The sequence below is a fragment of the Acinonyx jubatus genome, chromosome C2, assembly GCF_027475565.1.
Source record: "Acinonyx jubatus isolate Ajub_Pintada_27869175 chromosome C2, VMU_Ajub_asm_v1.0, whole genome shotgun sequence".
Taxonomy (NCBI): domain Eukaryota; kingdom Metazoa; phylum Chordata; class Mammalia; order Carnivora; family Felidae; genus Acinonyx; species Acinonyx jubatus.
In genome coordinates this window covers 448,342-465,289 of record NC_069384.1, presented here as the reverse complement: position 1 = coordinate 465,289, position 16,948 = coordinate 448,342, and the positions used below count along the sequence as shown (strand labels likewise).

The following is a 16,948-nucleotide window of genomic DNA, read 5'->3' as shown; positions in this document are numbered from 1 at the left end:
CTGTCAGTGCGGAGCCCAACGTGGGGCTTGATCTTACGAACGTTAGATCATGACCTGAGTTGAAGTGAAGTCAGATGCTTAACTGACTGAGCCACTTAGGTGCCCCTGTTATTACATTTTTAAAAATAGAAGCAAATATGTGCATATATTTCTCACTATCTGCTTCTTTAGTAGCAGGATACTTTACATTTCTGTATCTTGTTTTTTTCACTTACCATATCTTGGCAGTCACGCCGTAGCAGTATGTAGTGATGTTTCTCGTTCTTTTTTAAAAAAGTCTGTTGTCGGGGCGCCTGGGTGGCTCAGTCAGTTAAGCATCCACCTTTGGCTCAGGTCATGATTTCACAGTTCGTGGGTTCAATCCTGCATTGTGGGATCTGTCTGACAGCTGCGCTGACAGCTCGGGGCCTGGAGACTGCTTCCGATTCCATGTCTCCCTCTCTTTCTACCCCTCCCCTGCTCGTGCTCTCTTCTCAAAAATGAATAAACATTAAGTCTATTATCTTTTTAGAAGCAAGAAGTGGTACTTTTTTATGTTTACCAACATACTTGCCAATCCCAGGGCTTTGGTTTGTTGGTATAGACCCAGTTTTGCATCATGTATCATTTTTCCTTCAGTCTGAAGAGCTTCCTTTCAACAAATTTTTTGTCGTGCAGGTCTGCCGATGAATTCTCTTGGCTTTTTTGTTTGTCTGAAACTGACTTTGTTTTGCCTTCGTATTTGAAAGAAATCTTTACTGGATATAGAATTTGCAGTTGACAGTTTTCTTTTTGCAGCACCGTGGTCGATGGGCCCACATAGTTTCTGAAGGTGTCTGCTGTCATTCTTCATTCCTCTTTCTGTAGAACTTTTTTCTTTTATGTTTATTTATTTTGGGAGAAAGAGCGAGAGCAGGAGCGCATGAGGGAGGGGAGGGGCAGAGAGAGAGAGAAGGAGAGAGAGAGAATCCCAAGCAGGCTCCATGCTGTCAGCGCACAGCCTCACTTGGGGCTCGATCCCAGGAACCGTGAGATCGTGACCTGAGCCAAAATCAGGAGTCAGACTCGTAACCAACCAAGCTATCCATGCGCCCCTCTGTAAAGTCTTTCTTTCCTTTTAATTTTTTGGGGGTACTTTTAAAACTTTTGTTTTTATCTCTGGTTTCAAATTCTTTCATTATCATGTGCCTAGGGTGGTTTCCTTTGTGTTTCTACTGCCTGGGATATGTTGATCTTTATGAAACTTTGGTTTAGTTTTCACCAAATTCAGAAAATTTTTGTTCAATTTTTCAAATACTTTTTGTTGCTTCCCATCCCTCCCCCTTTGTGATTTCAAATCTATATATTGCAAATTGTTTAAGGTTATCCTATGGGTCATTTAGACTTTGCTTTATTTACTTATTAAAACATTTTTTTCCAGTCTCTGCCTTTTTGTTCTTCATTTTATTTTTTTTAATATTTTTTTAATGTTTACTCATTTTTGGGAGACACAGAGAGAGCTCGAGCGGGGGAGGGGCAGAGAGAGAGGGAGACACAGAATCCGAAGCAGCTCCAGGCTCTGAGTTGTCAGCACAGAGCCTGACACGGGGCCTGAACCCATGAACTGCAAGATCATGATCTGAGCTGAAGTCAGACGCTTAACCAACTGAGCCTCCCGGGCACCCCGTGTTCTTCATTTTAGATCACTTCTATTGCTAGATCAAGTTCGCTGATCTTTTCTTTGCAGTGTCTATTCTATTAATCTAGAATTAAGTGAATTTCTTTCTGTTTCGGGTATTTTGTATTTTTTATATCATTCTTCATTGCGTTTGTATTTTCCTTTAAATACTAGGTATTAATATAACAGCTATTTTAATGTCCCTGTCTGCTAATTCTGTCCTCTCTGTCCTTTTCGGGTATATTTCCATTGGACTGATTTTCTCTTGGTTATGGGTCACATTTCTCACCTTTTGGTATGTTTAATAATTTTTGATTGGATGCCAGGCATTGTCAGTGTTATGTTGTTACATGTCTGGACTTTGCTGTTTTGGTTTTGGTAAGCATTTGACTTAAAAAAAATGTTTTCATTGTTGATTTGTAGGAATTCTTAATATTCTTCATGTCTGTCATATGTTAGGTATATGTACTGTGAATGTTTTTCCTCAGTTTTGCTTGCTTTGTTGAAGTTGAATTTATCAGTTTTTCCTATAGTTAGTGATTTTTGTGTCCTATCCAAAAAATTTCTTCTAGCTCTGAGATCATGTACTTTCCTATGTCTTCCTGAAGCCTTATGGTTTTGCTTTCTGGGTTTATGATTCATCTCAAGTTACTTTTTGTGTATTGAGTACTTTGACTTTTAGAACTATAGTTTAATTTTGCTGATTTTTGAATTAACTAATTATTATTTTTTAAAATGAGATCATTAGAATGGGTCCTCATCCAATGGGACTGCTGGGTTTTTTTTTAATGTTCATTTATTTTTGAGAGACGGAGTGCATGCGGGGGAGGGGCAAAGAGAGAGAGGGAGAGAGACACAGAATCAGAAGCAGGCTCCAGGCTCCGAGCTAACAGCACAGAGCCCAACGCGGGACTCGAACCCGCGAACCGTGAGATCATGACCTGAGCCGAAGTTGGATGCTTAAACAACCGAGCCAGCCAGGTGCACCAGGTTTTTGAACTTTTTTTTTTTTTTTAATGTTTATTTATTTTTGAGAGAGAGACAGAGCATGAGTGGGGGGAGAGCAGAGAGAGAGAGGGAGACACAGAATCTGAAGCAGGCTCCAGGCTCCGAGCTGTCCGCACAGAGCCCGACACAGGGCTCGAACCCATGAACCAGGAGATCATGACCTGAGCCAAAGTCGGATGCTTAACCAACTGAGCCACCCAGGCGCCCCAGGTTTTTGAACTTTTAATGGAATAATCTAGTATGCATATCTTGAGTCTGGATCTTTTTTATCCAGTGTCTTGTTTATGAGGTTTATTCATGTTAAACACTATCGTTTATTCATCTTCGTTATTGTGTGGTATTTCGTTATATGAATGTGCTTCCATCTGTTTGTCTATTCTACAGTTACTTGGCATTTACTACACCCATTCTTAGACAAGTCTCTTGGTGTACATGTGCAGATGTTTCTATTGAGGCTATAATTAGTTACTTAATTGTTGGGTCATTATACATGTATTTGTTCAACATGCATATGTTGAGCTGTGTTTAAAACAGTTGTTCAGTTTATATTTTCGGTAGTGACATGTGTAAGTTTTATAGCATCTGTGATTTGTATTGACTGTCTTCTTTTTCCTCCTCTATTTTAACAGTTTGGGTGGGTGTGGAGTGGAGTGTATTTTAGTGTTGTGCAAGATTGGTCAAACGTTCAAAGAAATTAGTGCAGTTCTTTAACAGACTCCGAGAAAAGTCATATGATCATCTCAGTTGATACAAAGAAAGCATATATTTTTGTGACAGAGTGACCTGTACTTGTAGTCTTGAGGTTGTGCTGGCCTTATCCAAGGAGCTGAGAGGTCTCCTTTGCTCTGTGAATGAGTTTGTGTAAGATGGTGAAGACTTTGGGAACTGAGGTTTTGTTCGTGGGAAAGCTTTGAATTACAGAGTCCATTTATTTGATAGTTATCAAACTATTCACTAATGCTTTTTCCCAGAATTTGTTCTTTCATCTAATCTTCCAATTTTTGGCATTAAGTTTTTCATAGGAATGTTTTCAGTGTCTGTGGCATCAGTATTGATGACCCTTTTCATTTTTGTTTATTTTTTTACTAAAAATTTTTTTGTTGATGTTTATTTTTTGAGAGACAGAGAGAGAGAGAGAGAGAGAGACAGAGCGTGAGCGGGGGAGGGGCAGAGAGAGAGGGAGACATAGAATCTGAAGCAGGCTCCAGGCTCTGAACTGTCATGACAGCACAAAGCCCAACGTGGGGCTCGAACTCACAAACCGCAAGATCATGACCTGAGCCGAAGTCAGATGCTTAACTGACTGAGCCACCCAGGCACCCCTTTCATTTTTTAAAGGTGAGTATTTGTGCCTTTGTTGGCCTTGCCACAAGTTAATGCTTACTATTTTTATAAAAAGTTAACTATAGTTTTTGTTCTTTTATGTAACATATTTATGTTTCTTTGATTTCTGCTCTTATTATGTGTAGTTTCTTATTTTAAAGTATGTTTGGTTTTGATTTTCTTGGTTTTCTAACTTCTTGAGAAAGATATGTAGACCATTGATTCCCAGGCTTTAAAATGTATATATAGTCAAGCCTATTCATTTTTCTGTGGTGTGACTTTGCCTTCACTCACAACTTTTCAATTTTTTATTATTTTTCAGGACAAATTACTTTTTAATTACATTCTTACTTAAAAATTTTCATGTGCATAGGTTAAAAAAAAAGTGGCATGTTAGGGGCATCTGGCTAGCTCAGTCAGTAGGGCACGTGACTCTTGATCTCAAGAGTTATGAGTTTGAGCCCCATGTTGGGTATAGAGATTACTTAAAATCTTAAAAAAAAAAAAGCAGCATGTATAGGATTAAGCCATCATTATTTTCTTCCTATCTGCTGAGGAATTAATTAGATTTCTTTTTTTTAAGATTTTATTTTTAAGTAATCTCTACACCCAATGTGGGGCTTGAACTCACAACCCTGAGATCAACAGTCACATGTTCCTCCGACCTAGCAGAACACCTTATAGGCCCAAGGCCTTCCTTGCAGCTGTGTCTGTGTCAGCAGAGTATGAGTCCTCGTAGAGCCTTTATGTCATAGTTGTTCTTTGAACATGATTAAGTGTTTTTGTTTTATTTTGCCCATTTGGAAATTTTTAGAAGTTTCACTTTTATGGGTTTTTAATGAGCTTATTGAATACCATACAGTGAGATGAAATGTGTGTGTGAGAAATAGTAATGCTTTTAAACATACAATAAGTTGCTTAGTTTTTTTTTTTTTTTAAGTTTTATTTATTTAGAGAGAGAGCATGAGCAGGGGAGGAGCAGAGAGAGAGAGAGAGAGAGAATCCCAAGCAGGCTCTGTGCTGTCAGCGTGGAGCCTGATACAGGGCTTGAACTCACAAACCTGAGATCATGACCTGAGCTGAATCAAGAGACGGGACTCTTGATGGACTGAGCCACCCAGGTTCCCCCCCCCCCCCCCCCACTTAATTTGGTTTCAAAGCGTATTTGATACATTTGTTACTTTAATGGTCTTTAGACATAGAAAAGAACTGAAAACCAGGTAAAGCAATCCTGGAGGTGGAAAATGCCCAGTTGTCACTTGGTGGTTTTCCTTGTGGTGTCCACTGCTGAGTTAGGGCCACCCTCCAGGTGGGTTTGTTGTGTAATGAAACCTGCCAAGCTGGGTGAAATCGTATTCCGCAGGTTAGTGTAGAAGCAGCTTAGTGCAGTATTCTGCAATTTAGTGTGGAAGCTGTTTTTTGTGTTCAATGTTTTAGTTTTAAGACCAAAAGACTAAAGAAATTGGAGATAGACAATTGAAAAAACAATATACCATGAAAATTCTGTAAGAAAAATTAATTCGTAAAGTTCCTATATCATAATTTTGCTATACTCTTTCAGGTGAAGATTCTGCAGTCTTAGGGTAAAGAAAGTAAATTGCTGATCTGAGCAGAAAACACAGGCACGTATTAAATTCTAAGAGTATGTCAATAAAGCATGTTTGTAAGCAACTTAAAGATTTGAGTTTTTTAGGGGGTTAGAAGCAACGATAGAATTGCAAAAAGACTTTATGGTTGGTGTTCAGGATCTAGCCATCTTCCCTCACAGTTTAAGTGACGTGCGCCGTGAAAAGACATTTTACTTTAAAAAATTTTTTTTTCAACGTTTTTATTTATTTTTGGGACAGAGAGAGACGGAGCATGAACGGGGGAGGGGCAGAGAGAGAGGGAGACACAGAATCGGAAACAGGCTCCAGGCTCTGAGCCATCCGCCCAGAGCCCGACGCGGGGCTCGAACTCACGGACCGCGAGATCGTGACCTGGCTGAAGTCAGACGCTTAACCGACTGCGCCACCCAGGCACCCCAAGACATTTTACTTTAATCAGTGCAACGGTCATCTCTGTTCTGGCAGTTAGCTGAGAAGTGGCAGAAAGCGGTATTTGACCTCAGCTATGCGTCAGGAACAAAGTTAAGTACAGGCCATTTCTTGTAAAAGAACCATCCAAAGATTGCTTGGAGGTCAAAAATGTCAGAGGAAAATTACCTTTACAAAAACTTGTACTGAAGATTTGTTTTTTTAATGTTTATTTTTGAGAGCGAGAGACAGCGGGGGAGGGTCAGAGAGAGAGGGAGACCGAGAATCCCAAGCAGGCTCTGCGGCTGTGAGCGCAGAGCCCAACGAGGGGCTCGAGCCCACAACCGTGAGATCATGACCCGAGCCAAAACTGAGAGTCGGACGCTTAACCAGCTGAGCCTCCAGGTGCCCCTGTACTGCACATTTTAAGCAGGGCTGTAGAAGGGTTAGCAAGTATGGCTCTACAGCTCTTCCAACTCCTGTTTGGGCACTACCAGGAAAAATAGTCCTCATCACTTATCGTCTGGGTCCCATGCTTTACTTTTTGTGTAAGTCGTTTTATAAATAACTTACCGGAGTAAGAATAAAGCAGTAAGTTAAAATGATATTAAAAATTTTGATACCTCTTTTTAAATTTTTTAAAATGTTTTTTATTTGAGAGAGAGAAACAGTGTGAGCAGGAGAGGGACAGAGAGGTGGAGACACAGAATCCGAAGCGGCTCCAGGCTCTGAGCTGTCAGCGTAGAGCCCTATGTGGGGCTTGAACTCCTGAACCTTGAGATCATGACCTGAGCCACAGTTGGACGCTCAACTGACTGAGCCACCCAGGTGCCCCATACCTCTTTATATCAAGTAAATTTTGTCACGTAGAAATAAAAATTAAAGAATATTGATACGCTCTTAGCAAGTGGGATGATGGAGGTTCTTGATGCAAAATATTGTGAGTTGGAGCCTTCTTGTGAGTGATGCTGAATGAGACTATCATGCTTCCTCTTTCTTCTTAGAAATGTTGTTCTACACATTAGAGGTGCCTTGGTGGCTCTCATTGGGTTGGGTGTAGACTCTTGATTTCAACTCAGGTCATGATCTCACTGTTCATGAGTTCGAGCCCCGCACGAGCTCCGTACTGAGTGCAGAGCTTGCTTGGGATTCTTTCTCTCCCTCTCCCTCTGCCCCTCCCCCTCTGCCCCTCCCCTGCTCGTATTCATGCTCTCTGTCTGTCTCTCTCAAAAATAAATAAATTTACAAAACGTTCTGTTCACTGATTCCTGATTTTGAGAAACTTGACTGAATATTGTATGTGAAGACTTGTAATCTGAGACTTCATTTTTACTGTCAATTTTGCCATCATCCTTGGCCTCAAGTGCTGTTCTGTCTCAGCATTCATCTTTTAATTCATCTAATGATTATGAAAGTCTGTCCTGTTGGCTTTCTTCTCGTTGCCATTTTGGGAGGAAAACAAAAAGTTCTTGGCTATCATGTTGAAGACAGGTTGCAGCGAGTCTCTGCAGTGAGTAAAAATACTGCAAGATGGTGATTTCACCGCACTGTTTCCTCATCCTCTGGGCGGCTCCCTTTCTCCTGTTTTCTCATTGTTTTGGTGGTTCTTGGCACAGTTGGAAAAACTGCTGAGCCTGATGAAATAATTCTTAGGATGATGACATGGTGCCATGATAGATGAAAACAAGACTGCTCAGGTCCGTCTTGGATCTTAGACACTACACGGGATCTAGTGGGCCCACATAGTAATGGCAAAATAAAATGTTTTACTCTATTTCTTAAAGAAGTAAGTAACTTTTGTGTGTGTGTTTTTGAAGACCCAAAAGAAAATTTATGAAATATCAGCCCCTTCAAATAGTTATAACTGCTTAAAGAAGAAATGACAGTCATGTTGGGTCCAGCAGACCCCCGTAATGTACCCAGAGTTAAGGTGATGCTGTGGTTAATGACAAAGGCATGAAAGAGACTTACAGGTATTTTGATTTCATATTTCAAACATAGATTTTCTTTGGATATCACCTCACTTTTTTGCAGACAGTCATTATCAATTCATTTTGCACAGCAGATTAAAAGCCCAGAATTACTGTGAATTTATGGGCCAAAAAAACAACAGGGATAATTCATTGGGAAACTTTAAACTCAGGTTTGAGATGATAAAATACTCTTTTTAAAAATATTGAGGAATTTATTACAAATTATTAAGGAAAAATTTATCTAAAAATGGAAAATCACGAGGATGAAATATTTGAACTTACATAAAAATAAGAGCATAGAAAATGTGCATGTGTCTGAAAGAGTAGAATTTATTGAGAAACTAAAAATTTAATAATTTAGACATCACTCGCACAGTGAAATAACTTGAAGCAAAATTCATTAGGAAGGACAGCAGCATCATTAGGGAAATGAGTCGCATAAAAAATGTTTAGGGATTGAGAATTGTTTCTGGAGGAAAGCATGCCGTGAACGAGTGGGGCTGGAGCTGGTGTGGGCACTGGCCAGAAGGCTGAGGTCGCAGCTCTGGACGTTGCTATAAATGCTCTTCTCTGGCCCTTCCCCTCTCAGCCGGAGGACTCGGATGGAGAGAGGACGGGGGCTTCGGCGCGGCCACAGCGGAACACAGACGGCGACCATCCGGAACAGCCTCAGGTCATCACAGAGGTATTCTTCAGGCTTCTCCGTTAAAGCGTGTTGCTCCTGAGGGGGTTTCACCCTGTTGTAGAAATCCAGACCAGAGAGAGGACTCGGTCTCTGAAGGGTCCTGTCTCGTGAAATGTAGAAACTCGAAGCAAGGAAAGCGGGCTTCAGAGCTTCCCCTGCAGGCCCTGCTCCCTTGGCGCTGCCCCGGTGTGGAAGTCTCTCTGGGGACCCTTCTGACCGAGCCCACCTCTCCCTTCCTTGGGACCTCTGATCTTTTTTTGCCCCATGTTGAAGAGAGAAAGTTGCCTGTTGTGCGTTGAGGATAGCTGTCACGTGTGACCTCCCTCGCTCACCTGCCGCCTTGTTGTCGAGGCGTGTTTCCTGGGCCTGGCCCTCATCTCTCCCGTGGTCCCGTTTTCTGCCACAGGGCCTGACGTGAATTCCACATGTGTTGAATTAATTCCTTATGTTTGTTTTGTTTTGGTATTTGGGAGGAAATTTATTAGATACTGAACTGATTAGTTTTAAAGTGTTGTGTTAAAAGTCTGTATTATAAACAGTTTTTTTTAGGTAGGCTCCACGCCCAATGTGGGGCTTGAACTCAGAACCCTGAGATCAAGAGTCACATGCTTTACCAGCCGAGCTGGTGAGGCACCCCTAAAGCCTGTATTTTAGACGTTTGATTCTAGTGGGACTCAGTCCACATTACTTTAGGCAGTGAGCAAGTTTGGTTTTTAATTTGTGTTATTGCAGGAGAAATCTAGATCATAGGCAGGGCCTGGAAAAATGGTCTCTGGTGGGGTCCATAAAACTCACCCTTAAATACCCATTTTCATACTTGTTTTAAACTGTGACATATAGCATGTGCGCAGAGAAGTAGAAAGTACATAAAGTGTACACGCAGCTTAACAAATGAATACACAGTAAATACTACATGTTCCTTCTGCAGTAAGAAATAGCACAGTGCTGGACCTGGAATCTTCCTCGTGCCCTGCTGCCCTCCTCCCCACACCCCAGAGTCAACACCGTCCTGATTTTCTGTGGCAGTTATGCTTTAGAACTTTGTGTCATTGGATCAGACGTGATTCTGGACTTTTTTATCCTTTCCCTTCCGAAATCTTTGTGTCTTTGTGTTTTAGATGTATGTTGTGGTAAACAGCATGGCGTTGATTTTTAAAAATTATTCTGACAGTGTCTGTTTTTTTATTGGATAGTTTTTTTTAAAATAAATGTTTATTCATTTTTTTAATAAAAAATTTTTTTTTAACGTTTATTTATTTTTGAGACAGAGAGAGACAGAGCATGAATGGGGGAGGGCCAGAGAGAGAGGGAGACACAGAATCTGAAGCAGGCTCCAGGCTCTGAGCTGTCAGCACAGAGCCCGACGCAGGGCTGGAACTCACAGAGCGGGAGATCATGACCTGAGCCAAAGTCGGTCGCTTAACCGACTGAGCCACCCAGGCGCCCCTGTTTATTCATTTTTGAGAGAGAGAGAAAGAACGAGCAGGGGAGGGGCAGAGAGAGGGGAACAGAGGATCCCAAGCAGGCTCTGTGCTGACAGCAGCAAGTCCAACGTGGGGCTCCAACTCTTGAACTGTGAGATCACGGTCTGAGTCGAAGTTGGACACTCAACTGACTGAGCCACCCAGGAGCCCCTGTGTGTAGTTTAATTCATTTATATTTAATGTAAACTTCGATGTGTTTGAGCTTACATTTCATTGGATTATTTTTTATCAGGAGATTTCTTTTTTTTAACTCTCCCTTTACTCATTTTGGAGTAATAATATACTCAGTTTCTATTCTTTTAATGGTGAGCTTATTACATACAACATTTATACTTTTTTATATCTAAATCTAATTAACACCTTCACTCTTTGATAGTACAAGGATGTTAGAATAGTTAAACTTCATTTATAATTCCCTCAGTGTATATTTTTGTCATTTTTTAATTGTAAAATACACTTAACATAAAACTTACCATCTTAACCGTTAAAAATTTTTTTTTAATGTTTATTTTTGAGAGAGAAAGAGAGAGCATAAGCAAGTGGGGAGGGGCAGAGAGAGAGTTTAGACAGAGAATCTGCAGCAGGCTCCAGGCTCTGAGCTGTCAGCGCAGAGCCTGACGCGAGGCTCGAACTCACGAACCATGAGATCATGACTTGAGCCGAAGTTGGACACTTAACCGACTGAGCCACCCAGGTGCCTCTCAAGCTGTTTTTTTAATTAAGCATAACTATCCTTTCTAATGAGCAGATCTAAATGTTGCCTAGTATTTAAAGGTATGATTAGTTATTCACTTTAAATTAAATGTGTGGCTTGGGGGCTCCTGGGTGGCTCAGTCAATTAAGCACCCCACTTTGGCTCAGGTCATGATCTCGCGGTTTGTGAGTTCGAGCCCCATGTCAGGCTCTGTGCTGACGGCTCGGAGCCTGGAGCCTCCTTCAGATTCTGTGTCTCTTTCTCTCTCTGCCCCTTCCCCACTTGTGTTCTGTCTCTCTCTATCAAAAATAAATGTAAAAAAAATTTTTTCTTAATGTGAGGCTTGGGATTATTTGGATCACTGAGTATTTTGGCCTGCACACCTGTGTGATGGGGCCACCGTGGGTGCTACTGCTTGAGACCTTTTCTCTTTTTAATATGTTGTTTTCCATGTACTTGTCATCGTTTTTGGAGTAGCCTGTTGTGTTCTCATCTTTAGTGAGGTGTTTGTATGAGTTTCGTGAGAATATCTGTCTTGGCTTGTGGGAGTCCTTCCAGATGGGTGCTGGATTTGTATTTGATCAGTGTCCCAGAAGTAGCTCTTCACTAAGACTTGTTTTTAGGTCAGTTTCTTTGCTTGGGGATTTCTGCACCCCGTGGCATATGTAAATTTGTAAACAATATGAGGAATAGGCCTGGGTTTTAATTTCTCAGGAGAGCTGCCCCCAGCTCATCCCCTCTGCCTTCCCATTTGGAGATAGAGAAGCTTCCTGACCTCCCTGTACCTGGCTTTCCTCCCCACAGGCAGTGAGGATGTCTGTCCTGCTGCACAGCCCTTCAGGAAACCTGGCAATGTCAGACATCACGTTACCGACCACCGGCCTGGCAAAGCCTCTGATTCTGGGACCACTTGCTGCTCTTAAGTGTCCCTGTCTCCCTAGATCATTTTAGATTCCACATCCCTTCTTTCTGGCACATTGGGGGGAGGTGTTCCCTCAAAAGTCACTTTTTTCTAGTGTTTATTTTTGAGAGAGAGAGCGCAAGTGGGGGGGCAGGGGACAGAGAGAGAGACACATACAGAAGCAGGCTCCAGGCTCTGAGCTGTCAGCACAGAGCCCTATATGGGGCTGGAACTCATGAATGTGAGATCATGACCTGAGCTGAAGTCGGGCACTTAACCGACTGAGCCATCCAGGCACCCCTTCAGAAGTCACTTTTGATATGTTTTATCCAACAGTCCTGATGTTTATAGCAAAAATGTTTTAAGATTGTGCCTTTTATGTTTAAATGTTTTTTTTTTAAGTTTATTTCTGAGAGAGAGAGAGCGGGGAGATGGGGGGGGGGGCAGAAAAAGAGGAGAGAGAATCCCAAGCAGGCTCCGCACTGTCAGCACAAGCCCAATGCAGGGCTTGAACCCATGAACCATGAGCTCATGACCGGAGCCAAAATCAAGAGTGGGATGGATGCTTAACTGACTGAGCCACCCCAGCGCCCCATGCCTATTTTATGTTTAGAACTGGACACTCCTATGTTACTGTTTCCCATTGGGGAAAAATCCTTAATTTGAAAAAGGATCCATGATGAAACTTTAACTGGCTCTAGCCTCCCCTTTGAGCACTGTGATTCCACATTGGTGGCCTCGCAGATAGAGGCCGCTTGCATGTGCGTCTTCACCAACAGTACTGACCGCTTCCTGGCATCAGACGTGTGTTTCAGGAGCAGCAGGAGCGAAGGCTTACAGTCAAGGGTTTTTAAGTCAAGGCTTAAAATGGTCACAGAGGCTGGGAAGGGCCCAGAGGAGCTAGAGGAGGGAGGCATAGCTGTTCCAGGATTCGTGTTCCTGGGGCATGAGGCAGGTGCCCAGTGGGACAGAGGGCGGCTCTGCACCTTGCAGGGATTTTATGGCAAGGGCAGCAGACTCATGGAGTTTTTCAAGGGAGTATGACGAGGTCAGATTTGTTTTCTGAATGTATTACCCAGTCTCCAAGCCAGTGACCGCACATTAGGCCACGTGACCACGGGGGCCAGTCAGCCATGCTCATGGGAATGGCAGAATGCCAGGACTGGCCTTGAACTTGTGGGGTTGATGGGAGGGGAGGCAGGAATAGGACTGTGAGGGTTTGGGGGTGCTGTTGACTGAGGTAGCTAATGTTGGAGGAGCCCTAGTTGGGGCAGGAGAATTTCAGATTGGTTTGAGTCCGAGGTGCTTTGTAGACAAGCCTCAGAGAAAGGTCTGGGCTGTCATGTAAGGGAAGCTGGGAGGCCTGTGGCTGTAGTGGCTGCTCCAGGTGGGGTGTGCTCCAGCGCAGGCTCTAGGCGGGGTGGGGGCTGGCCAGGGGAGAGGAGACTGGACTGCTCATTAGAGGGCCTGTAGCTTTTCTTTTCCCTTTGGAGTATTGATGCTGAAAATTTTCTAGAGTTGGGAATATTAAGACAGAAACACTTTCTTTTTAATTTTTAATGTTTATCTATTTTTGAGAGAGAGAGAGAGAGAGACAGGGTGCGAATGGGGAGGGGCAGAAACAGAGGGAGACACAGAACTCGAAGCAGGCTCCAAGCTCTGAGCTGTCAGCCTAGAGTCCCAACGCAGTGCTCAAACCCGTGAACCGTGAGATCATGACCCGAGCCAAGACGTACGCTCAACCGATTGAGCCATCCAGGCACCCCTAGACAGAAATGTTTTCTATGGTTCTTGACATACGGTGTCAAAATATCTCTTAAGAAAAAGTTATAGCAACTTATTCTGTCGGTGACAGTATTCGGTTATTTTTCCATGTCTTTGGTGACATTGAGGATCAACATTATCAACAACTTTTGCCAATTTAGTTGCTATAAAATGATGTTTCAATTTACATCTTCAGGTTCAGCTTTTATTGGCACCCACCTCTTCCAGGCTTTTTGTGTGCATTTTCCCTCCTGTAAGTATCACTTCCCTCCTTTGACTGAGGGGCAGATGGCCCAGGGAGGTCACATTGCTGTCCCATATACACCTGCAGCCTCTCTTTCTGTGGGTTTCCGTTTTACCCCAGGCCACTTAAACAGGCTGAATGTTCCTTCGTAGTTACTTTTATTCAGATATAATTCACATGTATAAAATTCACTAAAGTACGTATTTCAGTGGCTTTTAGTATAGTCACTTTGTTGTGTAACTACAACTGTCTAATTCCAAAACATTTTCATTACCCTAAAAGGAACCTGCCTTACCCACTGGCAGTCATTCCCCTTTCCTCTCTCCTTCCAGGCCCTGGCACCCACCAGTCAGCATTCCGTCCCTGTGGATTTGCCTGTTCTGGACATTGCATATTCACAGAACCACACAGTACGTGTCTGGCATCTTGCACCGAGTGTATCTTGAGGTTATCAGTGTCCTAGCACGTGCCTGTAGGTCATACCTTTTTATGGCTGACTGGAACCCCTTTGAATGGCTTTGCCACACCTTGTTTCTGTATTCACCTGTCAGGGGACACGTGGGTTGCTTCCTCCTTCTGGTGATTGTGACCAGTGAACACTCCTGGACCAGTTTTTGTGCACACATGTTCTCTGTTCTCTCTGGGATGTTGTAATTGTTCCTAGTGACTGTTTTCTTGTGTGAATTCTCTGGGTCACATCCTTCGCTTTCCTTCTTCAGGAACGTGAACAAGAATGTATACTAGAAATTGCAGAATGGATGAGAAGACCGGAGGATGAGGTTGGCACACAGCAACCGGTGGAGATGTGGCAGGTCCAGCTGCAGACCCAGGTGACCCGGGATGCTTGGGCCCCCATCCAGGTGCTCGGGCATGGCTGGTCCCTGCACATGCACCCTGTGTCTTACACTCGTGGGTTTTGGGATCTGGGAGGGTTGCAGGAAGGAGAGGTTTGTCACAAAGTGGACAGATGTGTGTGGCAGCCTCATTTTGTGTGGGGCCATCGGAAGGACAGGTGGACACGCAAGGATACTCGGGGGCAGTGTGTCTGGCCAGGTGCTGCTCACCGCACAGCCGGATGTTTCCCCATCAGCCATGCTCCCACTCATTAAACTCAGGCAGTGCCACCGCCATGAGCAAGGCCATCCTGAAGGCACATCTGACTCCCCTGGTGCCTGCCACCTACAGGGAGCACGGGGTGCTGTGGACATGCTCGTGTGGAGGGAGGGCCGTGTGCATCCCTGTTGCTCACTGTGGCCTTGCTGTCCTGCAGGACATCCCTGCCGGTCTCTTGGGAGATGTGTTCTCTTGCCATGATTTCTGTTATTGCTCTCCTTTATTCATTTTCTTTCTATGTGCTTCTGGGTGTCCCTTAAGTGCCTAGTTCTAAGTATGTTTTTCTGTTGTTTGTGTTAATTGGGAATAAAGTATGCTCCCCGGAACCCTGGCCTTCCTCCACTTTCCCCCACGGCAGTGGAAGGAGAAACAGATTCTGCACATCTTAGCCAGGCACAGAAGTGTGCCCACCTTCCAGAGCAGCGAAATACAGAGCTCACTCTGTCTCTGGTCTGGACCTGGGGTTCCTGTTGGTGTCGTTAACTTGGCTGCTTCTGGGCACTCTTTGGCCTCACATTTTGCCCTCATTGTCAGTGACTGTCCAGAGCTTCCCACTGTCCATATTCTGGTTGTCATTCCCATGTTTCTGACGAGGGGCTTGCAGTCTCTGGAACAGCTGCTCACCTGTCTCCAGCCAGCAGGACAGGCCTGTGGGCTGGGGAGTCTGCCTGGAAGGAGCTTGGGGGCCACCCTTTGTGGCCTGGGAGCTCAAGGAGGACACCACCGCAGGGCTGTGGTTTAGGTGGAGGGAGAGGACACGTGGGCTGGAGGGGCTTCCGGATAGTATCGGGTGGGTGGTTTTGGGCGGTTGGGGAGCTGCTGGGCGGTGCCAGGGCTGCCTGAGGGCGGCCGGGACAACGGAGGTCCCGTGGGGGGCCGAGCTGGTGTGCCGTCCCTTGAGTGTGAGCTCTCGGGGAGCAGGTGCAAGCAGCACGTGGTGGTGGGGTGCCGCTGCGGCGTCCTTGCGGGCGTGCGTGAGCCGTGTACCAGATTCCACCTGCAGCCCAGAAACCCCTCTCTCTCCTGCAGCCGGTGCCCTCCCTGGAGCTGGAGGCGTTGCGCCTGAGTCTCAGCAACATGCACACGGCGCAGCTGGAGCTGACGCAGGCCAACCTCCAGAAGGAGAAGGAGACGGCGCTGACGGAGCTGCGGGCCATGCTCAACGGCCGGCACGCCCAGGAGCTGGCCCTGCTGCGGAGCAGACAGCAGCAGGAGCTGGGGCTTGTGCGGGAGCAGCACGTGAGGGAGCAGGAGGCGGCGGCGCTGCGGTACAGCCGCGAGACCGGTACGGGTGGGCAGGTGTGCCGGGGCTTCACCGCCACGCGTCTGCTTCGGGTTGGGGGGGGGATGTGGGTGACCCCGTAGGAGTGTCTCCCGGGAGTAGTGTTGACATGCGAAGTGCGGGGCGCGCTGGCCGCCGTCCACCTCCTGGGTGGGGCCGCGTGCATCCTGCTCTGTGGGGACCCTGTTGTCCCCTCACCTTGCATCCGCTTCTCCCGTGGGCTCGTGGCAGGTTTGGAAGCCACGCTGTTGGAGGTGACCTGCTCGTGTGCCGGAAGTGTCCGTGTCCACCTCTCATGGGACTGTGTCTGTGGCTGAGCTTTGTCGACTGACTCGGGGGCTTCTGGACGTGTCCCCCAGGCTGCGCACTCTGTGCCCAGTGGGGCCATGTCGCTCCTGGTGGACAGCTTAGGCACCTTTTCATTTGGTGATTCTCTGGCCTAGTGTGATCTCTTTGTTTATATCTGAGGCATACTTGTACGTTTTAATGTTTCTTTTGTACACTTTTTGTCAATCACTACTTTTTGTAAACATCAGTTTTATTTGTTTTTCATTTTTTTAAAGATAAACTTTTATTCACGTATATAGATATGCCACTTATATATAAATACTGCTTTATTTCCAATTGGTATATGATAAGAGGACGTTTTTTACAAATTTCAAGTTTTTTTTAAATTCGGTCAGTAGATGTAAATAACTGATAAGTTTTAGCAGGATATGTAGTTTTAATTGTTTAAATCTGACTATAACACGTTGGTGCTTTTAATAATGATTAAATAAATATAAGGATCAGTTTTTTAACAGCTTGATCATGCTATAATTCACAC

At 44.6% G+C, this 16,948-nt stretch overlaps 1 protein-coding gene across 8 annotated transcripts in view; it reads left to right on the top strand.

Annotated features, from left to right (window-relative positions):
* PCNT (pericentrin) overlaps positions 1–16,948 on the top strand; it is a 133,157-nt gene that overhangs the window by 12,177 nt on the left and 104,032 nt on the right. For 7 of the 8 annotated variants that reach the window (XM_027041348.2, XM_027041346.2, XM_027041349.2 and 4 more), the window contains exons 3-6: positions 8,545–8,640; positions 14,060–14,137; positions 14,447–14,557; positions 15,870–16,125. In XM_027041348.2, the coding sequence (XP_026897149.2) occupies positions 8,545–8,640; positions 14,060–14,137; positions 14,447–14,557; positions 15,870–16,125 (541 nt within the window). The remainder of the gene's footprint in view (positions 1–8,544; positions 8,641–14,059; positions 14,138–14,446; positions 14,558–15,869; positions 16,126–16,948) is intronic. The other variant, XM_027041350.2, reaches the window with a different exon arrangement.